General features: G+C 31.2%; 2 protein-coding genes across 3 annotated transcripts in view; both read right to left on the reverse strand.

Annotated features, from left to right (window-relative positions):
• Positions 1-970: 970 nt before the first annotated feature.
• Positions 971-6,056, reverse strand: LOC141516901 (olfactory receptor 5W2-like). Of its 2 annotated transcripts, XM_074227857.1 has the most exons (3): positions 6,035-6,056; positions 3,809-3,813; positions 971-1,870 (listed from the first exon to the last, which is right to left on the reverse strand). In XM_074227857.1, the coding sequence occupies exons 1-3, from the start codon at positions 6,054-6,056 to the stop codon at positions 971-973; spliced, it is 927 nt and encodes a 308-aa protein (XP_074083958.1). The 2 variants fall into 2 exon arrangements, with proteins under 2 accessions (XP_074083958.1, XP_074083957.1); XM_074227856.1 differs by lacking the exons at positions 3,809-3,813; positions 6,035-6,056 and having other exon boundaries at positions 971-1,900.
• Positions 6,057-24,675: 18,619 nt separating this feature from the next.
• Positions 24,676-25,194, reverse strand: part of LOC141519605 (olfactory receptor 5W2-like) — a 10,101-nt gene continuing 9,582 nt past the window's right edge. Inside the window, exon 3 of the mRNA XM_074231800.1 lies at positions 24,676-25,188. Within this exon, the coding sequence (XP_074087901.1) occupies positions 24,676-25,188 (513 nt within the window). The remainder of the gene's footprint in view (positions 25,189-25,194) is intronic.

Consider the following 25,194-nt stretch of genomic DNA (forward strand, 5'->3'; position numbering starts at 1 on the left):
TCACTGATAGTGTAATAGATAAGTGGTGAAAAAGCTCGAAATGAAACATAAAACAGACTCCTACTCAAGAATATTTGATTTAGAAATACCTAGAGATTAGAAAGTTTAGATGAAAAGAAATTTTAAGAATAAACAATTTCCCAACCAACAATTCTGCCTTACAAATTTCTAGAAACTGTGTTTTATAATGGTTCTATTTTATACTTGATTAAGCAATTTGACAATGAGGGTTTTTATGCAATTATGAAGTTCGAAAAATATAGACATTTTTGTAAATTAAGCATCATAATAAAATGATTGGTAACTTATAGAACTGAGCTTTAGATGATGAATTCAATTCTATCTTTTAAATATAATTCCTAGTTTGCTCTTCTCATCTTTACTGATATAGGAAATAATTCCTTACCTGTAACTTCTCTCATAAATGAAATCACAGGTTCGGTAAAACCAATAATCCTGTGTCATTAATAATAAAACCATAATTATGCAGCTTAGGAAACTGTAATTTAGAAAGATTAAATGACTTTTGCTTGTATCACTGATGACTTTTGAAATCACATCATTTTGTTTTTCAATAAAACATTTAATCGCCTGTGTAATTATCTTCTACAGTAAGATATAGGACTTAAATGCAAAAGCAAAAGGGTAAAATATGTATTATCACAACAATGATCCCAAAGATTCAATCTATACATCAATTGTTGGCTTTCTTAACTCTTATATGCAGTCTCACTTTAAGGAATATTTGTAAATACAGACAATTGACAAAATTGTTTTAGAAAAGATTCCCATTCAGATAGACATTGAAATATGAAAATTCTGGAGTTATTTTCCATTCTACAAAAATCCTAATTGTGTGCCTGTTACAGAAAACCTGAAATACCTCATTTTACTTTTGATGATTTTATTGGACACACAAGATTTTCAGTCTCTCCACATTTTCAAAATCATTGAGTGAAAAGCATTCATGTTAAAAGCATATTTTCTTTCTTAGTTTGCCCAGGGCTTCCTTCACATCTTTATTTCTCAAACTATAAATCAAAGGGTTTAACATGGGGATGACAAGAGTATAAAACAGGGATGTCATTTTATCTTGGTCTAATGAATAGGCAGAACTTGGTCTGAAGTACATGAAAAGAAGAGTCCCTTGGAAGATAGCAACAGCAGTTAAGTGGGAGATACAGGTGGAAAAAGCTTTCCATCTGCCCGCAGTTGAGCGGATCTTCAACACAGACAAGATGATGTAGCAGTAAGAGATGAGAACTCCTGAAATGGTAACTACTTCAATGAAACCAAAAACAGTGAAGAGCACTAACTCATTGACATGTGTATCAGAACAAGAGATTAATAAAAGAGGAGGAATATCACAGAAGAAATGATTGATTTCATTGGATCTGCAGAAATTCAATGTGAATGTTAATGTGGTATGAATTAGAGCATCCACCATAGCCACCATGTAGACACCTGCAATCAATAAATAACAAATCCGGCTTGACATATTTACGGTATAAAGCAGAGGGTTACTTATAGCCATGTAACGATCAAAAGCCATTACTGCTAATAGCAAACACTCTGAATCTGCAAAGGAGCAGAAGAAATAGAACTGCAGGGCACAACCAGTGAAGGAAATCGATTTGTCTTTGGCAAAGAAGTCTACCAGCATCTTGGGAATAATGGCTGAGGAGTAGCAGAGGTCACAGAAGGACATGTGGCTAAGGAAAAAGTACATGGGCAAATGGAGTTGGGGATCTGACCTGATTAAGATGATCATCCCAAAATTGGATATAAGAATAATCAAATAAATTATGAGAAAGAGAACAAAGAGGACCAGTTTTAACTCAGGAACACTGGTGATTCCCAAGAGAATGAACTCAGTTGGGATGGAGTAATTTTTCTCCATAAACTCTGCTTTGTTCCCTTCTCTATTGTTTTGGAAAAGAATACAGACAAATAGAAGGAATGGGTTTTTGCTCTTCTGTAAGACTGATGGTCAAAGGACGTTCAGAGTTCTCATCTGCAAATGGAAAAAGACAATTGCTATCCATTAGTTGTTTAATAGCAAACAATAATATCAGATTTTACCTTTCCCAGACAAGGATTCTCAAAAGAACCGAACGCATATTGAATATTTCTAATTTAAGTAAGTTAAAACTTAAAAATATAATTTTATTTCTAGTAATCTTATGAGTTGCATACTGCAAAGAACATTTTTCTTTAATTTTTTTGGAAACTAAAACTCATGGAGGTTAGCTGATTTGTTACAAAACTAGAAAGTATTATAACCACATATTAAACCCAGGTAATTTAGAAATAAATCTGGGGTATAATTGCAATATCTCCTCAATAACAACAGTAATTATGAAGATGTTAATTTTAAGAATACATTTTGGAAAAATACAAAGTTCACAAGTTCAGATGTATCCAATCTAAAACACTGAGAGAATTCTTCTCAGTTATTATAATCAGATGGTCTAATGAGTCATTCTCTAAAATATAGAGACCAAGTCAATTTAAATCATATGTAATGGATAAGTTACTGGATGTGACTTCAAGAACATATGAAGGGGCAACATTCCTCAGACTCTTATTAAGCTATATTAACTCGGTCCAATTTAAAAACACTACTAACACACACAAACACACACACACAGCCATGCACACAAAGACAAAGTCACACCATCTTCCTACCCATTAGAGTTTGAATTCCTGGAGTATGGACTGTTCTGTCCTTTTCTTTGTATCTATTTGCATATATTATAATATTATTTATATGTATTATCTAATAGTATATGAGATTTTATTTTCTTTTTTCCCAGATTTATGTGTATGTCTGTACATTTGAAGTAAATTGAAGATAATGTAAAGAAAATATGTGCATTAGGGAGAATTTGGACAGTCTTTGGAGAATGAAGAATTTTAATTAAGACTTGTAGGCAGATAGGGATGGAGAGGTAACATGAATTAGCAGAGGATATCTATGAATCATTGGAGGAATAAAAATGCCCTGAGTAGGAAGATGGAGTGTCTTGCATGAGGAAGAGCATGAAACCAGTGATAATGGACTATGGAGCAAAACAACAGTAATAATATTCAGATAACATTTTAAAGTTGTAAAGTGTTTTTTTCATCCTCTTAATCTCCCTGGGAGGTATGTGCTTATTATTATCATCCCAGGTTCTGGGACAGACAGACATTATGTGATTTATTGAAGGTTGTACAACTTATAAATGTTTGAGGTTAAATTTGAACTTATGTGTTCCTTCCTCAAAATCCTGTATATGGCATCTGGGCCAGCAAGCTAGTGAAGTATGAGAAAACTTTACAAATTAGCATGAATGAGATTTTCAAGAACTTAAAAAAAAAAACAGAAGGTAATTTTATATTTGATCTCTGAGGAAGTAGGCAACAACTGTGGGTTATTAAGGATGCGTGGAAAGTGGCATGATTAGTAATTCTCTTTAGGACAAATAATTTGACAGACTATTAAAGGATGAACTGAATTGCCTAGTGAATTTAAGCCAACAGAACCAGTTGAAAGATACCATAGAGCAGGAAAAGTTTTTGAGGACTTGGTAATTTAAGAAGGGAAATGAGTTTACAGGAAAGATTCAGCAAAGTTAAAATCAGTAAGACTTTGCAACTGAATGAATAAGGGAGTATGACGGAAATAGGTTCTGGGAATGATAACTTGTGCATCATCTGGAAGATATAGGTATTTCAAAACTAATAGAGAACTTAGGGAAAGAAAATGCATGCAGTATTTTCAAAAGCAACTTGTCGATCTTAAAAGAGATTATTCATTTTCAACTTCATCTAAATGCTGAATAAGTTTCGGTTATGACAAGTTCGTTTTCATAAAAATTTCTCATAAAGATGCCTTTTGTACAGTAGACAGATTATATTTTATAGTATGTTGAGAACTGGGCTTCAGTCAGGAAAATCTTCTGACCCACATTGGCAATTTAAAAATGAAGAATTTGAAGACCCTTTCATATTGTTTGCGCAATTATAAAAATTGTAAAATTACTAAAATATTTTTGTTGCATATAGAACCATGCATGAAGATTTGTTGTAAGGTTAAAAATTGATGATTCGTGTTTTAGTGAATATTTTTATTGATCTGTTATTCAGTTTAATATATATTGCTAAAATTGATATGTTTGATCAATTTGATCTGGGTGGTAAATATAACAGCAGTAGGTTATTGAGGGATGTGATGAGTCGAATGTGACTGATAGGATTTCTCTTTAAGAGCAACAATGTGACAACCTACTGAAAGATGCACTGGATCACCCAGTGACTTGAAGCAAAAAGAACGGGTAAAAAAAAAGTTGCCAGAATGAAGAAAAACCTTGCTGAGGAATAGTATAACTTTGGCAAGAAACCTTGGGTTTTTAATGGATGTGACAAGCTCACAGATAATTCTGAGATCAAAGCCAATCATTGGTATATTCTGACTATATCATTCTGAGCATGTATGCCACTTACCCATTCAAAAGCCCCAAGAATCTCTACGACACAATAAATTACGAAATAAAATCTAATCTGAAGTAGTGAAAGAATCTCCTCCCTGAGAGTTATTATATACATACTATGGCTCACAGGTCAAATCAACAAACTTGATAAATGTCATCTTCAAAAATTATGATAACAATGTGATCATGCTTTATTCTTCACTTTCCTTGTTTTCAAAATAGCTGTGGTTTAACTCTAACAACTGACAGACGTTTCATCCTTTATTTAAAATTAATTCTTCATGGTATGTGATTCTAATCCTAATGTATCTTTATTCTGATATGTGGGAATGTGAGGGAGTACACACACATGAATGGACCTTCAGTAATCAAGTAAAGGAAACCTATTGGATATATGGCAAAAAGTGTAGATAATACAAAGAAAGAAAAGTTGTTTTTGAGTCATAGCACTTACATTTGAATAAGTTTGTGTTTAGAGACATTATTTGGGGGTAGAAAAAAAGAGGAAAATATAGAGAAAATAACACAGGCCTTCAGGAAGTGTTTTTTGTCTGTGTTTGTGTTTGTTTGTGTGTTTGTGTGTGTGTGTGTGTGTGTGTGTGTGTGTGTGTGTTCATTAGGACCAAAATTGGAAACGTGATTGCTTTGAGAAGAGCAGATGGAGTAGGGAGAGAAGCAATCAGTTTTGACATTTTATATATAAAAATGTCTCTTATACAAACTTTTTCTTGAAGGTGAGACACGTTATAACATGCTTTATCAAAATCTTTTGAAAAAAGTCAGGGTGTGTATGTAAACCTAATTAAAACTAGTAAGCATTTCTTAAATCAAAGAAAGAACACAGTTTCATGAGATCCTAATGAAGATGAATCAAGACTTGATATTCACTCCTGATTCTGAGGGGCTACATTGTCATACTTTAGATACAAAAACAATCTCTACCCTATGGCATCAGTTTCTCTCAGTAACAATTATCAAACTTCAGACAGAAAACATTATCCACAAACCTCCAGAGCCCACACTTATATACCTCTTGTAATTTTCCTTTAATCCCACTGACCTGCAATAGAATCTCTTAAGAATTCTTAAACTTACCTGACAAAAGAAAGACTCTGTCTTCTTTATTGGGCTAAGGTGGAGGATGTGATTTTTATGCAGTGACATATGGGAACTAAAGGGGGGGAAGCCTCTGATCCATCTTTAGTCATCTGGGTAAACATGTGACTAATTTATCAAACTCTCACACCAAAAGGGAATATAGTCTGATCTTCTATGTTGCAATGAATCAAGCCAAGGTGGTGAGCGTAGTTGGGAGCATCTTAACACTTAATTTGACAGTATTTCCTCAAACTGGATTAATGTCTGAATGAAAATCCCAGTTCACGTTGGCTGTTTATGTTGGTGACGAAAGATTTTCTTCAAAGACTTCATAGAAGTAAGAGGGATCATGGTGAAAATCAACACTTTTTAAATTTACTGTGAATCATTCATTCTTTAATCTTGAATTATCTAATGAAAATTCAATTTAATTTAAAACAATTTTAACACAATATTTGCACTGAGAGAACAATGGATATCCATACCATATTAAAGTTAAACTAGTACTTTGAAATTATCATGAGGATGATGATGATTAGCATCATCATCTTTATCATTATTATTATTTTAATTTAAGATAATCCTATGAGGGAGATAATCAAGATTTTATTTTTTTTAATTTTATAGTAGAAGAAACTGAATCTCAAATAGAATGAGTCATGGAATTGTAAGCCATAGATCAAAAGTCAAATGGACCTTCAGATTACCCTAATTTAATTTTTTCATTTTTCAGATAACCAGAGATTATATCTTACCTCAGCTACTTGTCAGTATGACCTTAGACAAACCACTTATATTTTTCAGCTCCTTACTTTACTGGATTATGATGATGATCAAATGGGAAAACATATGTAAAACATTTTGAAACATAAAGTTCGATAAAACAAGAGCTAATTGAAAATCGAATAACTTTATCTTAAATGATCGGTGGATCAAACAGCAAAAAATAGAAATAATCAATAATTATATCCAAGAAAATGATAATAATGAGACATATCAAAATTTATTGGATGCACTCAAGACAATTTTGAAGGGAAGTTTTTTTTTTTAAATCTCTAAATGCTTTTATGAATAAAATAGAGAAAGAAGAGATCAATGAATTGGTTATGCAACTAAAAATGCTAGAAAAAGAGAACAAATTAAAGATCCCTAATTAAATACCAAATAAGAAATGTTGAAAATCAAGGTGTATATGAATAAAATTGAAAACAAGAAAACCACTAATGTAATAAATAAAACTAAGATTTGGTTTTATGAAAAAATGAATAAAATAGAAAAAACCTTTGGCTAATGTTTAAAAAAGAAGAAAGAAGCCAAATAAATACTATGAAAAGTGAAAAGGGTAAACTAATCATCAATGTGGGGGAAATTAAAGAGATAGCTACTTTGCTGAACTGTATGCCAAAAAAATTGGATAACCTGAATGAAATGGCTGGATGAATATTTACAAAAATACAACATATCAATAGCAAAAATAACAGAAATCATGATTATCTTAATAGAGGCTGAAAAAGCATTTGATAAAATACAACATCCATTCCTATTAAAAACACTACAAAGTTCAGGAATAAATGGAGTTTTCCCCAAAATAATAAATAGTATCTCCCCATCATCAAATATTATATGTAATGGGAATAAATTCAGAGTATTTTCAATAAAATCAGGGTTGAATGGAACAAGGAAGCCCATTATCACCATTCCTATTCAATATAGTATTAGAAATGTTAACTGGAGCAATAAAAGAAGAAAAAAATTGAAGAAATCAGAATAGGCAACAAGGAGGCAAAGCTTTCACTCTTTGCAGATGATATGATGGTATATTTAGAGAACCCAAGAAAATCATCTAAAAACTACTTGAAAGAATAAATTCATCAAAGTAGCAGGATATAAATATGCCCACATAAAGCATCAGCATTTCTATATAGGAAAAATTTATAGACAAAACCCAAGAACAAGAGACAGAAAGAGAAATTCCATTTAAAATAACTACAGACAACATTAAATTCTTCGGAATCTACCTCTTATGACAAACACAAAAACTGAATAAATACAATTATAAATCACCTCTCACCCAAATAAAGTCAATTCTAAATAATTGGAAAAATGTCAAATGTTCAGCTAATAGAATAAAAGTGATGTTACCCAAATTAAATTACTTATTCAGTGCCAAACCAATCAAACTACCAAATAACAACTTTATTGGCTAGAAAACATAATAACATTCCTTTGGAGCAACAAAAGGGTAAGAATAGCAAGGTAACTGATGAAAAAAGCATAAAGGAAGGTAGACGAGCTGTAGCAGATCTAAAACTATACTATAAAGCAGCATTCATCAAAACTGCACAGTACTGCTTAAGAAATAGAGTAATGGAGCAGTTAATTAGGAGAGTTTCTAAAGAAACTGTAATAACTGACTGGAGCAATCAAACCCAAAGACATCAGATTCTCAGATAAGAACTCACTATTTCACAAACATTGTTGAGAGAATTAAAAAACAGTATCGCAAAAACTAGTCATAGATCCACATCTCACACCCTATACCAAAATAAGGTAGGTCTAAATGGGTACAGAATTTAGACTTAAAGAACAACACCATAGATAAATCAATAGGTCAAGAAATAGTCTATCTATCATATCTATGGGAAGGGGATAAATTTATGACCAAACAAGAATTAAAGGACATTATATACTGCAAAATGAATGATTTTGACTATATTAAATAAAAAAGGTTTTGCACTAGTAAAATAAGTGCTGCCAAAATTGAAAGGAAAGCAGAAGGCTGGGAAGCAATCTTCACAAGTAGGAGTTCTGATAAAAGTCTCATTTCTAAAAAATATTGAGTATTGCATCAAACTTATAAGGTTACAAGTCATAGCCTAGTTCATAAATCATCAAAGGATATGAATGGACTGTTTTCAAATGAAGAAATTAAAGTTATAAATATAAACATAAGAAAAATATTCCAATTCATTATTGATTAGAGAAATGCAAATAAAAACAACAATGAGGTATCACCTCATGCCTATCAAATTGGCCAAGATGAGAAAAAGGAAAAATGGTCACCACTGGAGAGGTTGTGGGTGTGTTGATACATTGATGCATTGCTAGTGGAACTGTGAACAGATCCAACTTTTCTGGAGAACAATATGGAACTATGTCAAAAAAATAAAGCTCTTCCTAACCTTAGACCCAGAAATTCTATTTCTAGGTCTATGTCCAGAAGAAAATATATAAATATAAAAGGGAAAAGTCCTACATGTTCCAAAATATTCATAGCAGTTCTTTTTCTAGTGGCAAAGAATTGGAAATTGAGGGGATGCCCATCAATTGGGGAATGGCTAAACATGTTATGATGCATGTATATTAAAAATATTATTGTTCTGTAAGAAATCAGAAATAGTCGGACTTTAGAGGAGCATGGGATGACTTATGGAATCTGATGCTGAGCTAAGGGAGCAGAACCAAGAGAACAAGGTACACATTAACAACAACATTGTGAGATGAACAATTTGATGGAAGGATCACCTCTTAACAGTTCAGAGAACTAGGACAGCTGTGTTAGACTTCTATGGACAATGTCATCCCCATCCGGAGGAAGAAAAACCAAACAACACACACACACACACACACACACACAAACACACAAACACACAAACACACAAACACACAAACACAGACAAATACAACCCTTAAAAATCTAATGAACATTTTATAAAAATAATTTCTTACATATCCCTTTCCCTTAATTCTATTTCCTCATACTGAAAATTATTAATCTGTAAACAAGTTTATAAAGAAATATGTACTTTCAATGCTAGTCTGCTTGTTCACTGCTGAGGGGAAGGGAATGGAAAGGGAGGGTGGAAGAATATTTTGTAACTTAATATACATACGCATATGGATGAAAATAAAAAATAAATATACACATAAATAAGAAACATAAAGCTCCTTATAAATGATACTATTATACATTTTATGACTGTAGTCTTCTTAATTATAAATTAAATTAGTTCCAGCAGTACTTAATAGAAGGCAAACAATACAGTATTCGGCTCTTAAGGGCATTTCATATTTAAAGTCAAAGTTCAAGAAAATATTCTGATCAAGATAGGATTAGCAAGGCAATCAGACAAACACAGAGGCCAATTGTAATAAAACACTTGACTTTTGTTCACTTCACCCTACAATGAATTAGATTGAATAGATCACAAGAAAAAATACTGTTAGTCTATTATTATTATTATTTCCTTTTTATTTTTTTTTTTGCAAGGTAAATAGGATTTAGTGGGTTGCCCAAGCCACACAGCTAGGTAATTATTGTCTGAGGCTGGATTTGAAGTCAGGTACTCCTGACCCCAGGGCCAGTGCTCTATCCACTGCACCACCTAGCCACCCCATTATAATTCCTTTTGATGGATAAATTATCTATTAAACTTCCCAAATATTTTTATCTTGGTTAGGATACTTTGTCTCAATTGGTCAGGAAGAGCTTTAAACTTTTTTTTAATTTTTAAAATGTAAATGAAAAATTAGAGATTTAAATGGAAACAAAAGTCTTGATAATTGTATTTTTTATTGCAACAGTTTAAGGGATTGATTATACTTGGTGAGAGTGTATGAGTATCAATTTATTGTAATACAATTATACTTTTAGCTCTTGAGATTTGTGTTTCTATTTGCAGGGACTGTACCTAGACAGAGGGTGTGAGTACAAGTTGATTATGATGCTTATGGTTCTTGAGAACTGTAATTTTAATGGGACAGCTGAAAGGAGTATAATTAGAGGATGCGAGTATGAAGTGATTATGTTATGATGATGATCAAATCCTTTGATAATTGTTCTTATATCAGGACAGTTGGAATGAATATACTTAGATAAAGAGTGTAGGTATAAGGCAGGTATAAAGCAAGTAAGAGATAAAGAGAGAATTATACTGGAAGAAGAAAACTTTGCCATTAGAGAATAAATAACTCTGCATGAAGAGACACAAAGATATATTCTAGCAAAGGTAAAGAAGGAAGAATATAATCACTGAGTAAATCTAACTTTCAACAGATTTGGCTGAAATATGGAATAGCACACATTCTCTGTTGGTTTTAGAAATTTATCCTTCCCTTCAGAGAAGTAGAAAGGAAAAAAGGAAAGAAAGAATAAATGGGGGCTCATAAAATACAGAGGAAAAGGAAATGGAAAAGGAAGAGGGAGAAGATATGGAAAAGGGTCTTATAGAAGAGAAAAATTGAAGGGGGGACTAGTCTGAATTAAAACATTAATGGGGAGGAATAAGATAAAAGAAGCAAGAAAAATACAAACAGAGAAGGAAGAGATGATGGAGAGAAATACAAAAATAATAATTATAATTCTTAATGTGAATAGGATGAATTCTCCCATGAAACAGAAGTGAATAGCAAAGGAGATAAAAATACACAATCCTCAAATATGATGTTTACAAGAAAAAATATTTAAAGTACTTTGATACATCTAGGGTAAAATTAAAAGGATAGAGCTGAATATATTAAACTTCAACTGAATTTAAAAAAAATACAGGTCCTGACTAGAAAAAGCAAAAGCAAAAATAAATATAATTAACAAGAATAAGGAAAGAAACCACATCTTCCTAAAAGATGAATTGGCAATGAATTTATTATAATATTTACCATTTATGCATCAAGTAGCAGAGCATCCAAATTCTTAGAGGTAATGCTTCATGAGTTATAGGAACACTTAGTTAGGAACACTAATAGTAGTGGTGAAACTCAACTTTTATTTCTCAAAATAAGGTAATTCTAAGCACAGAATAAACAAGAAAGACATTAAAAATTTAATTCAAATTTTAGAAAAGTAAGATAAGATAGAACACTGGAGAAAATTGAATGGGCATAGAAAGGAATATGTCATCTTCTCTGTGGCATATGTCTACTAAACAAAAGTTGACCATGTAGAAAGGCATGGAAAACTCACAATCAAATTGATAAAGGTAGGAATATTTAATGCATTCTTCTTAGATCATCATTCAATAAAATATATATAATATTTTGCCCTGAGAAGAGAAGCTAAAACTTAATTAGAAACCAAATAGCTTAATTTTAAAGATTTAGTAGATCAAACAAAAAAAATCACAGAAATAACTGATAATTATTTCATCCAAGACAAGGACATTGATGAGACATCATACCAAAACTTGTACAATGCAGCCAAAGAATTTATTAGGGGAAAATGTATACTTCTAAATGCTTTTATGAATAAATGGAGATAAAAGAGGTCAATGAATAGGGCATGCAACTACAAAAGTTAGAAGTTGAACAAATTTAAAATCCAAAATAAAATACCAAATTAGAAATTCAAGAAATTTAAAACAATACTAGAATTCAAAGTAAGAAAATAATTGAACTTTAATAATAAAACAGTGCATTTTATGGGGAAAAATGATTATAGATTGACATTTGATTAATTTGATTTAAAAAAGGGATATAGAATACCAAAGAGCCAGCATCAAAAATGGAAAAAAATAAATTCACCACCAATGAAGAGACAATTGAATAATAATTCAGAGCTACTTTGCTCAACTGTGCGCTAATATACTTAAATAATCCCCTTTAGAAATAAAAATAAATTAACAAGCCATCAGTCAAGTCTATGAACAAAAATATCAGGGTCAGATGGATTTAAAAATGAATTTTATGAGACATTTAAAGAACATTTAATTCCAATTTCAATTTAAAGTACTTGAAAAAATAGATAAAATAGGAGTAATGCCAAATTCCTTTTATGACACTGATATAATGCTGATAACTGAACCAGGAAGAACCAAAACTGACAAATATTTTATAGACAGATTTTCCTAATGAATACTGATGCCAAAATTTTGAATAAAATATTAGGAAAGAGGTTACATCAAGTTGTCACTAGGATAATACATTATGATAAGGTAGGATTTACACCAGTTAGGAAGGAATGAAATATAATATTAAGAAAACAATTAATATAATTGACCATGTCAAAAAAGCAAACAGAAATTATGTTTACCTAAATAAATCCCAAATAAACCTTTTACAAAATACAGCACCCTTTCCTATTAAAAAAAAAAAAAAAAGACCTAAGGGCAGCTAGGTGTCGCAGTGGATAGAGCACTGTCCCTGGAGTCAGGAGTACCTGATTTCAAATCCGGTCTTAGACACTTAGACACTTAATAATTACCTAGATGTGTGGCCTTGGGCAAGCCACTTAACCCCATTGCCTTGCAAAAACTAAAAAAAATAAAAATAAAATAGACCTTGAGTGAATGAGAATAAAAGGAGTTTATCTTAGGATTGTAAAATAGTATGTACCTGAAATCAACATCAAGCATTTTATGTAGTGGGGATAAGTTAGAAGCATTCAAGGTAACATCAGGAGTAAAACAAGGATGCCATTATGAACCTATATTATTCAACCTTGTATTAGAAATAATAGCAATAAAAAAATTTTTAAAAATTAAAGGAATAGAAAAGGCAATGAGGAAAGCCAGCTGTCAGTCTTTGGAGTTAATATGATTGAACTCTTCAAAATACCTTGAAAACCAACTAATAAACTACTTTATAAATTAAACCCCTCATAAATAACGATCATTTCTACATAGTACCAACAAAGTACAATAGTAAGAGAACAAAAGATGATAAATATCAAAGGAATTAATTTCAAAAACAAAAGGCAAAAGAAGGACTTTGCCTACCAGATCTAAAACAATAATATAAAGCAGTAGTTATCGCTACTGTCTGGTGCTGGCTAGAAATAGAGAAGTAGCCCAATGGGTACAAAAGAAACAGGAGTAAATGAATATAGTAATGACTAGCTTCTGGCATAAGATCTCCATTTGATATTTTCAATCCTCCAGAAGAATTGTAATGCATTTTTTAGTTCTGTATAATATATTTGGTAGTCTGGTATGGCAGTGAATGAACAATTTAATTTAGGTACAATTGTTATTTTTATTATATTAACTCTACCCAGGAGCAATTGGCATTTTAAAATGGTTTAAATCCTGACTTTATTTGTGTGAAAAATGCTTTGTGATGCTCTCCATTTAGTTTCTGCTTTTGCCTTGGGGTAGGTGGATTCCCAAGTATTTGAAATTGTCTTCAATTGCTTTAAATGGAATTTTTCTTTCCATTTCTTCTACTGGACTTTGTTGGTACCATGTAGAAAAGTTCATGATTTATGTGGGGTTTACTTTATAAGGAGGCATTATTTTCAAATAAACAACTAAATGATAATGCAAATAACTTTTATTTTCCTTTTTTTATTCCTTTTCTCTCTCCAATCTAATTATGGTTATCATTAAACACAAATAAGTATCCACAAATATATAAGAACGAATAAATATGTAAATTTTTATTTACACCTTTATTTGCCAGTTAATTGTCTGGATGCAAATAGCAGAATTCTTCATATAACCTGTGTAGCTAATTTGGGATTTATAATCAGCTATTTAACTTATTCAAAGTTGTTCTTAAAACATTATTGCTATTACCATTCATCATGTTCTCCAAGTTCTGTTGATTTTGCTTCTTTATTTCATTCAAGTCTTTTCATTTTGTTTCCTTTCTAAAATCATTGAGCTCCTCAACTCTTATAACACAGCAGTAATGAATTGCAAGTCATATACCAAACCTGTTCAGCCATTTAGTTATTCCATTTTAATACTGTCTAGGTCTCTTTGAAGATTCTTCTTAGATATCTATAAGTTTGACTCCTATGAGAGGAAGCAAACGTGATTTAATATTGAATTAATCTGCAATTAATTCCTACTTTTGAAATAACTATTACTAAGAAATATATATTCTTGCATCTGGTTGGCCAATAATCTCAAAGGAGCACTCCAGAAAAAGCTTTCACCTTCAGATATGTAAATACATTACAGATAAAGTATCAATAACTGAGTCATCATTATTAACATAATTGCGAACAACACAAGGCACATAAAGGGAAACCCTACTTCAAAGTGAATATATATATATATATATATATAGTATATATGTATATAAGTATACATATATGTATATATGTATGTGTAAACATTTGCTTCTAATTCTAGCCTTGTTTCCACATCCAAATAATTATTTGTAGTCATTGATTTAATGTTATAAATAAATAATTATAGTTAGATGGAAATACAAATGAAGTTAGGGTTTGAAATGGAATATATATCCATTCATGTACACATTTGTACAACCTTATGCATGCATATGTCTATTCTAAAAAATATGCGAATTAAACAATTATTTCCACTATAAACAAATGTATGTTTTTATAGATACCAAACTATATAATATATATACATATATATTATATAGTTTTAAAGATACATCTCTGGGTTTTATACAAACAACTCGGTTAATTTGAAATGTACCTTTCGGGCTATCATAATATTTAATTGTTATGATTATTTTGAGATGACCAGAAGGTGCAGGGCATGATTTGTCCTACATAAAGACCAGAAATTCTATGTTTGGTCAAGTTTCAAATCTGTTAGCATTAATTTCTTTATACAAAAATATAACTGTTTCTGCTTAGAAGGGGACAAAGAGATGAGTTGACATTTATTTTTTTAATTTTATTTATTTAAGGCAATGGGGTTAAGTGACTTGTCCAAGGTCACACAGCCGGGCAATTATTAAGTATCTGAGGTCAGATCTGAACTCAGTTCCTCATGACTCTAGGACTGGTGCTCTATCAACTGTGCCACCTAGATGCCCAAGTTCATATTTATTTTAGAAATTATCACTTAAATAAGTTTTTTTTTTTTTAATTCTAGAATATAGGGGCGGCTAGGTGGCGGAGTTGGATAAAGCATTGTCCCTGGAGTCAGGCGGACCTGAGTTTAAATCCAGCCTCAGACATTTAATAATTACTTAGCTGTGTGGCCTTGGGCAACCCAGTTAACCCCCTTTGCCTTGCAAAAATCTAAAAAAACAATGGAATATTTTGAAATTCAAAATTTTTAAACAATTGTGCATTTGAGTAAAAGTCTTTAATAAATTTAAAGAAATAAAAGGAATCTAAATTGTTAACATATTGTTGACATATCATTCATTCTACACTCCAACTTGTCCAGTAAGAAAAAAAAGAGTTCTTAAAAAAATTATCCTGAAGGACATCTGCCATTTTCTAGTAACCATTAGAATTCTTTCTCTGAAGAAGGATTTATTGAACTTTTTAATCTGAAATGATTTCAGACTAGGACACAGTTTCTTTGAAATTCCTTTATTTATTCATAAAGATCATTTCATTCAGATAAGAAGAAAATTTTTTATGATTATGATAATTATGACAGTCATAAAAATAAAATCCATGTTATATATAATGTATACATTAATATATAATATATGTGCATATATATTAGATTTGCCTTGTATTTTTTATCTCAACTGATTCTGAAAACAACTCTGTGAGGTAGATGCTATTTTTATTCAGCTTTTACAGACAGGGTTACTGAGGCTGAGATGAGTTAAAAAATGTACCGGAGTAAATATGCAAGTAAAGATTTGAACACAGGTCCTTCTGAGTCAAAGTTTTGTACCAGATCAATGCACTTTACTCTTTAGTTGCCTCATTTCTAATATTCCTAATAAGAGATTGAGAAGTTTAGCATGTTTTAATATAGGATATTAAATTTTTAACCTTGAGTAAATCACTGAACTTCACTGAATTTCAGTTTGTTCCTCTGTAAGTTCTTGGAGTACAAGGACCAGATATTCTCCAATGTTCCCTCTAGTTCAAATACATAATAATTTAAATATATGATATGGACTGTTAGAAACTCAGTTTTCCCATCTGAAATATGGAAAAATAATTTAAAAACTAGTATATTACTCAGGCATTTTTTATAAGGATGGCAAAAAAAATACCTCACATTATTTTTGGGGCAGCTAGGTGGCGCAGAATAGATAGAGTGGACCTGAGTTCGAATTTGCACTCAGACATTTAATAATTCTCTTAGACAAGTCATTTAACTCCATTGCCTTAAATAAATAAAATTTAAAAAAAAGAAAAAATATATTCAAAATGTTAAACTTTAAAGCACACTACAAATTTGAATTCATTCATTCATTCATTCTTTCTTTCTTTCTTCTTCACCTTCTTTTTGTTCTTTTTGTTCTTCTTTTTCACAGTACAATACATCCATTAATGCCTTAATAAAATTGCTTGAAGCTGAGTTCTTTTTTATCTATCAAAAATGAAAGTTTGGGGATATGGTGATAAATAATTAATTGAAAGATTATTGACCCTCACCATAATTCTTCTCCCTTCTATAATATTTTGTCATACTTTAACATCATCACACAGAGACAAATCTCTATCCAAACATTTATCCAATTTGAGAAAAACACTAGAGAATTAAAACTTTAAATAATTGTACTTCCCACTTTTATGTGAAGCAATTTATCTTTCAATGAAGAGAAGAAAAACAGTTTTTCTTTTTTTAATTTCCCTTTGGACTAATTAATTTGGACTAAAACTTATGATAGTGGAATTGCCACTAGAACTTTTGGGAATGGTTATTTCTATTTTATTTCTGTGTTTCATTGGAGAGGTAATTGTCAGTGAAGAAAATCTCTATATCAACATAGATCCAAATTTACTCTCCAAATTAATATCTTATGAATTTGTCTGAGATTCGTGAGTGGGTAAGTGACCCATTCAGGGTCACACCAGCCAATAGGAACAAAATAACACGAGGTTTATTTATCTCTGAGACCAGCACAATATGCATTAAGAAATGAAGCCTCATTGTTACACACATAACAAAAATTTATCAATATTTTTAAATTGAATTAATAATAAATGATTTTAATAAAGTTTGTAGAATTATTCATATATTTTCTTTGAGCCTGATGTCTTTGCAGTGTGTATACACACACACATGCATATATTTATATATAAATATGTAAACGTATAATTTCTCCCTTTTTAAGTTGAACAATCTGAGGCTCAGAAAAGTTCCTTGAATTATCCTTAGGCGTAGTCAATATGTTATCAGAGAGAAGACATTATGATTTTTTGTAGTTATCTAGAGTAGCACTAAAGAAAATTTTCTACATATCATTTAACTTGAGCTCTTATCTTGCAGATCCAAGAAAGAAAGTCTTGCTAAATTGAACTGATACTGATATTTATTAAACATTTGCATAAAGCTAAACATAACTAATATATTCTGAGGTCAACAGTATATTTTGAATTTGGTTTTGCTTTTTGCTTTTGGGGGGAATTTTTTGTAAATGCTCCCATCTAGCCTTTTGATTCTGTCATCTTTAATTTTGAGGATATCATCTTTTCAGTCACTATGATTTACAACCTAAGTTTCCATCCTCATACCCACTGTCTCTCTCTGTCTGTCTCTGTCTCTACGTCTGTTTCTGTCTCTCTGTCTGTCTGTCTGTGTGTGTGTGTGTGTGTGTGTCTCTCTCTCTCTCTCTCTCTCTCTCACACACACACACACACACACACACACACACACACAGAGATACACACAGACACACATACAATGTATTACACAGGTTATGGACAATGTTATCTCCATGCAGAGGAAGAAACACAAAACACACACACACACAAACACACACACAAATCTACGCTTAAGAACCTGATGAACACTTTATAAAAATCTCTTATGTATCTCTTTCCCTTAATACTAATTCCTCAAACTGAAAATACTTATCTGTAAACATGTTTATACTAAATATGTATATAAAATGCTAACCTGTTTGCTGCCAAGGGTTGGGGGATAGGAAGAGAAGGTGGAAGGAAATTTTACAATGTAAAACTTTACATGTGCATATGATGAAAATTAATTAATTAATTAAAAAATGATTTTTTGGAAATAAAATCATAGCTCACAGATTATATCTTTTCCTCAGATGCAAATCAATTCAATGATTATCAATTTGAACATAGCAACATATTCTACATTGTCAGTATCTCATAAATCAACTTATTCTTCTTTGACAAGCAATATGTGGCAAGATAATGGTAACTTTATTTTCTATATCATTGTACTGTTACTTTGACCAGATGTGTGATTTCATTTATATAAAGAGATCCTGGTAAGAAATTATTTCCCCTACCAATTCACATCAATGAGAACTTTCTCAGGGTCACACAATCAATTATGTGGCAGAAATGGAACTTCTATTCACTATTTCTATGTTTTGATTTCAAATGAGCTAATGTATGTAGAGGATATTTAAAATCTTATTATAACAGTCTATGTCTCCATTGTTTATCTGAAATATCCAAAATCACCCAAGAAGCTCCTAAATTAAAAATATATGGGTTAGGGGCATGCATTTCAGTGTAGCATTTCTATCCCTTCCATTATTGATTTCTTACATTGTTACCCACAGTTGTAATGAGGAATGTTCAGATAACTTATTATATAAATAAGATACTACCTGCAAGAAGAAATAATTCATTTTGGGCTTTTGAAACAAACAAAAAAATGATTTAAGAGTACACTCAGGTACAGAAGAATAAGATAAATGTGAAGTTGCCCTAGTCAGAACCCTGATAGACACCTACATTTAGAGGGTGTGATGTGAAGGAAGATTCAGGAGTGATCATATGTATTGGATAAAAATCTGGAGGGAAAGGTATCCCATAAATGTAGAAAGAAGAAACTGTGAATGATGAGAGGGTGATCCTCAGTATCAAAGCCTTCAGAAAGTCAAGGAGAATGAGAATTTAACAAAGGAAATTGTATTTGTCAACTAAGAAAAAGAACAGTTTCAGGGAAATGAGATCAGAAAGATTGAAAGAAATTCAACAGTTATGTTGCTAATAACTCTGGTATATCTACAGATATTTATAGGTATGCATATACAAGGATACTGATACTTCACATGATAGGATTCTCATAAATTTGGATGAATACATGATATGTTACTAAATTATAGTGCAATGATATTTTTATCAGGGAAACCTGTAAGACCATCTAGTCTAATTTTCACATTGTAGAGATGAGGAAATCAAAGAGATTAAGGTAAAGATTGTGACGTACCAAAGTAAAATAGGTACTATCACACTCAATACAGTGATTTTTTTATGTTACTTTTCAGCATAACTGTTATCTCTTATAAATTTATAAGAAATAGTGCTTGATAATATTGTGTAGGCATTATGAAAGATAATAGACATGAAAGGAATGGTATATTCAGCGAAAATTGCAGGAAATCATTGATAATTTGAACTCACCAAGCATATGAAAATATCTTAGGTATATAATGGATCCAATTTAACTTTGGATATCAACTAAGACATGAACAAATTCTCATTCTTTTAAGGCTCATAATAGGTTATATATTTCTAGAATTAACAGAACTAGATTTTAAAACCCTCTAAATCTGGCTTTGTTGAGTTGACTATACTTGTGACTCATATGTGTGTCTTTATGCCTATTTACACATATGCATAGGTATGTATATACTTGGATATCAAGCATTTTACATACATATTATACCATACAATTATATTATGCAAGTGTACATTTAACACATGTGTTTATATATGTTCATATGTGAGGAATTCAATGGCATTCCATTTAGCATTTAATAAGAACAATATATGCAAATTTGCAAAAAATTTATATGTACATCCATATATAATTTCTCATTGAGATGGTATAAAATTCCAAATATGTTATACTCATGTATTCTTGTAAAATAATGATATATTAGTAATGTGAAAGAAAACATAGACCTCAAGCAAAACAAAATAAAAAAATAGTTTCAATCTGAAATTAGATATCTCAGTTGTTTTTCTGTTGATAATATTTTTCATCACAAGTCCTTCAGCGTTGTCTTGGATCATTTAATTGCTGAGAATAACTGATATTTACAACTGATCAGCTTACAATATTCTTTTTATTTTGACCAGCATAATTTTCATTTTACATCAACTTATGGAGAGCTTTCCAGGTTTTTCTGAGAACATCCTACTCATTAGATTTTATAGAAATATAGTATTTCATTGCATTCATATACCACAACTTGTTCAATCATTCCCCTATCAATGAATTTCCCCTCAATGTTCATTTCTTTGCTGGCATAAAAGAGTTGCTAAAATATTTGTGTGTGTGTATATATATATATATATATATATATATATATATATATATATATATATATATATATATATATATCTGTGTTTCTGTGTGTGTGTGTGTGTGTGTCCATTTGCTTTTTTTCTTAGTTTGTATATTTTATCTCTTTTGGAATATAGACATAGTATTGATATTGCTAGGTGAAAGAAATAGCATGATTTTATAGCCTTTTGGACAAAGATTTCAATTTCTCTACAGAATGTTTGAAACAATTTACAGTGTGATGATGTATCATTTTTTTTTGACATGCCCTCCTACATTTGTCATTTTCCTTTTCATCTTATTAGCCAAACTAACAGGTATAAGGTAGTTTCTTCAGAATTGAATACATTAAACTTTTCTCCAATCAATAGTGAGGTAGAGAGTTTTTCTTCTCATGGTTATAGATAGTGTTGAATAAATACCTTGAAAGTTGTTCTTACCTTTTGTACATTTACCAATTGGAGAATGAATGTTATTTTTTATAAATTTGACTCAGATCATTGAAATGATTGTAAAAGAAGATAGCTTATTTTTTATTTACTATTTACTATTTATTTACTATTGCTGAACATTTCCCTTCTCTCTCCTTTTGTCCTGTACCTTCTCAAGTGATTTGTCTCTGACTACCACCACCCTTAATCTTTTCACCCTTCAATTAGCCTTGCCCTTTTCTTATCTATTTCCCTTTATTTTCCTGTAGAGTAAAATAGATTTCTAAAATCAATTGAGATTATATATAATTCCTTTTTCTAATCAATCTTTGTAGGACTGAGGTTAAAAGACGGTCTGAAACACCCCTATTTTCCCCTACAGTGTTAAAGCTCTTTCATAGCTCTTTTATGTGAAATAATATACTGCATTGTACCCCTTCCTTCTCTTCTTGGAGTGAATCTCTCCTTGATTTTCTTTTTAATACATCACCCTTTAATTTTTTTAGATACCTATATCTTGGGCATTTCTCATTTGTGAAGTTTATGGATACATTTTCTAGCAACTCTAATAATAATCAAATACTCAAAAGGAATGAGTATCACATTCTTAAATAGGAATGAAAACAATTTAACATTATTGAACCTCCTGTGATTTCTGTTTTTCCTCTGCTTTTGTATTTTATTTTGTCTTTTTCCCCCCTCTGTTATATACAAAAACAAGTTTCAACATTGCCATAAAAATTATTAAGTTGCAAATTCTCTCTCTTCCTTCCAACTCACTCTCCCTCATTGAAAAGACAAGGTATTTGGCACAAGTTAAAAATGTATGCTCATGAAAAGCCTTACCCCAATAATCATGTTGTAATGATAAATGTAACCTCCCCCCCAAAAAAAGATAAACCTCATGAAAAATAAAGAATAAAACAAGATGCTTCATTCTATATTCAGACACCATCAGTTCTGTCTTTGAGATGAATAATATTTTTTATCCTAAGTCCTTCAGAGTTTTCTTGAGTCACAAAATTCTGGAGAAAAAGTGAGTCATTTACATGTGATCATCCTGCACTATTGTTGTTACTTCATATTCAGCAAGAACATTTCCCATTACATCTACTCATATAAATTTTTTACTCAGAGTATCCTATTCATCATTTCCCATAAAAGAAAATCTTTTCATTTCAATCTCATGCCACAATTTGTTATCATTCCCAAACCATTGGTTATCTCCTCATTCTTCAACTCCCCACCACCAGAAAAGAAATTCTTTAAATATTCCTACACATATAGAATCTTTTCCCCACATGTTTCATCTTTTTCTGGGATATAGACCCAGCAGTGGCACCTCTAGACCAAAGGGGAAGTATGGGTTTTATAGACCTTTGGCCATAGTTATAAATTGTTCTACAAAATTATTGAATCATTTAACAAGTCCATCAATAGGGCATTAATGACTCTCTTTCCCTACATTCCTTCTAACATTTGTCAGTGTCTTTGTCTTTTCTATTAACCAATCCCTAGGTATAAGGTTGTACCTCTGAATTGTTCAAACCATATTTTTCCTATCAAGAGTGAACCAGGAAATTTTTTAAAAACATGATTCAAATTAATTGCATTGATAACCTCATCTGAAAACTGTTCATATCTCTTGATCATTTATCATTTGGGGGCTGCTTCTTATTCTTTATAAATTTGACTCAATTCTCTATTTTTGAGAAATGAGGTCTTTATCAAAGACCTTTTCCACATGGCTTCTATTGTGAAATGTATTCCGCTCAATTCTATTCATCCCCAATTAGTCTATTCTCTCTTTCCTTAAACCCTGTCTATCCAAAAAAGTATATTGCATCTGACTACCCTCCTCTACAATCTTCCATCTTTTCTATCACCTTCACCCTTTCTTGCCCTTTCTCCCAACCCTTTCCTCTCTCACTTTCCTATAAGAGAAGTTAGATTTCTAAATCCAATTGACAGGGTATGTTATTCCCTCTCTGAACTAATTCTGATGAGAGTAAGTTTCATTCACTCGCCTCTCATCTTCCCACTTATCCACTCCACTGCAAATTCTTTTTCTTGTTTCTTTTATGTGAAGTAACTTATTCCATTCTACTTCTTTTACTTTCTTCTAGTAGATTCTGTTATTACTCATTAACTCCATCTCTTTACTATATTATACCTTCAATTTCCCCTCTCACCTGTTCTTTGTCTATATATGCTATTTCTAACTACCCACATAAATGATTAAGTTTATATGAATTATCATATCCTCAAGCAAAGATATAAACAGTTCAACATTATTAAGTCCCTCATGATGTATTTATCTTTTTTATGCTTCTCCTGAGTCTTGTATTGGAAGAACATAATTTTCTGTTCAGTTCTGCTCTTTTCATCAGAAAAGTTTGAAAGTCCCCTTCTTCATTGAATGTCCATCTTATCCATGACACATTACATTCAATTTAGCTGTGTAGATGATTCTTGTTTGTAACCCAAGCACTTTTGACTTCTGGATTAACATATTCCAAGCCCTATGGTCCCAGAATGTTAAAACTACTAAATCTTTGAATAGGTTAAAATAGACCGAAATGAAACGCTTTAAAAATATGGATCTGTTACTCAAATATATTCAATTAATAAACTCCAAGGGAGGAGATTTGGATGAGTAGGAATTTTAAAAGTAAACAATTTTCCACCCAAAAATTCTGCCTTGCAATTATTAGAGACAGTGACATGTAAAGGATCTAATTAATCTTTATTGAACAATTTATCATTAAGAATATTATGGAATTTTGGTGTTTTCAAATTATATATAGTCAGTTTTGGAAGTTGAGCAACACAATAGATTGATAGCTTAGAAAATTGATCTATAGATGAGAGGTTCAATTCTATCTTTGAAATATAAATAATAGTTCCTTCTTTTCATCTTAATTGACAGAGGGAATAATTCCTTAACTAGATCATCTTTTATAAATGAAATAACAGATTTGCTAAAAAAAAGTATCTCTCTGTGCCATGAACATAAAGGTATACGTAATGCTGATTTTATAGCTTAGGGAAATGAAATTTATAAAAATTAAATAGCTTTTCCTTGCTCGTATAGCTAGTGTCAGTCAGGACTTATGAAATCCCATTATCTTGTTTCCAAATACAGCATTCTATCTTCTATGTAATCATTTTAAACTGTGGTTTAAATATAGGAGTTATTCGCAAAAGAAAAATGTTTGTTCATGATAAAATGGTAAGTTTCACACAGTTCAAAAGACTCAATCTAGACATCATAATATGTATGTGTAATTCTAATAAACATTTTCTTTTAACACATTGATTTCCTTGCAAAAACTCACTCTTCAAGAAATGTTTTTATTTACAAACAATTGACAAAATTGTTGTAGAAAGGATATCTGTCCTGATAGAGATAGAAGTAGGTACACTGGAGTCATATTCACTCTACAAAATTTTGTTTATGTCTATGTTACACAAAACTTGAAGTATTTCAGTATAGTTTCAGCTTCTCAGTCTCTCCAAGGTCTCCAAGTCAATGCATAAAAAAAATTCAAGTTAAAAATATTTTTTTCTCAGTTTTCCCAGGGCCTCCTTTACATCTTTGTTTCTCAAACTATAAATCAAGGGGTTTAACATGGGTATGACAAGAATATAAAAAAGGGATGTCATTTTATCTTGGTCTAGTGAATAGGCAGAAGTTGGCCTGAAGTACATGAATAGAACAGTACCTTCAAAGATAGTCACAACAGTTAAATGGGAGATGCAAGTTGAAAAAGCTTTCCATCTGCCCTCAGTTGAGCGGATCTTTAATACACACAAGAAGATGTAGCAGTAAGAGATGAGAACTCCTGAAATGGTTACCAATTCAATGAAGCCAAAAACAGTGAAGAGTACAATCTCATTGACATGGGTATCAGAACAAGAGATTAAAAAAAGAGGAGGAATATCACAGAAGAAATGATTGATCTCATTTGACCTACAGAAACTCAATTTGAAGGTAAGAGTAGTATGGAGCACCCCATCCATCAGCCCCATGATGTAGACACCAACAATCAATAAATAACAAACCTGGCT

This window comes from Macrotis lagotis, chromosome 3, assembly GCF_037893015.1.
Source record: "Macrotis lagotis isolate mMagLag1 chromosome 3, bilby.v1.9.chrom.fasta, whole genome shotgun sequence".
NCBI lineage: Eukaryota > Metazoa > Chordata > Mammalia > Peramelemorphia > Peramelidae > Macrotis > Macrotis lagotis.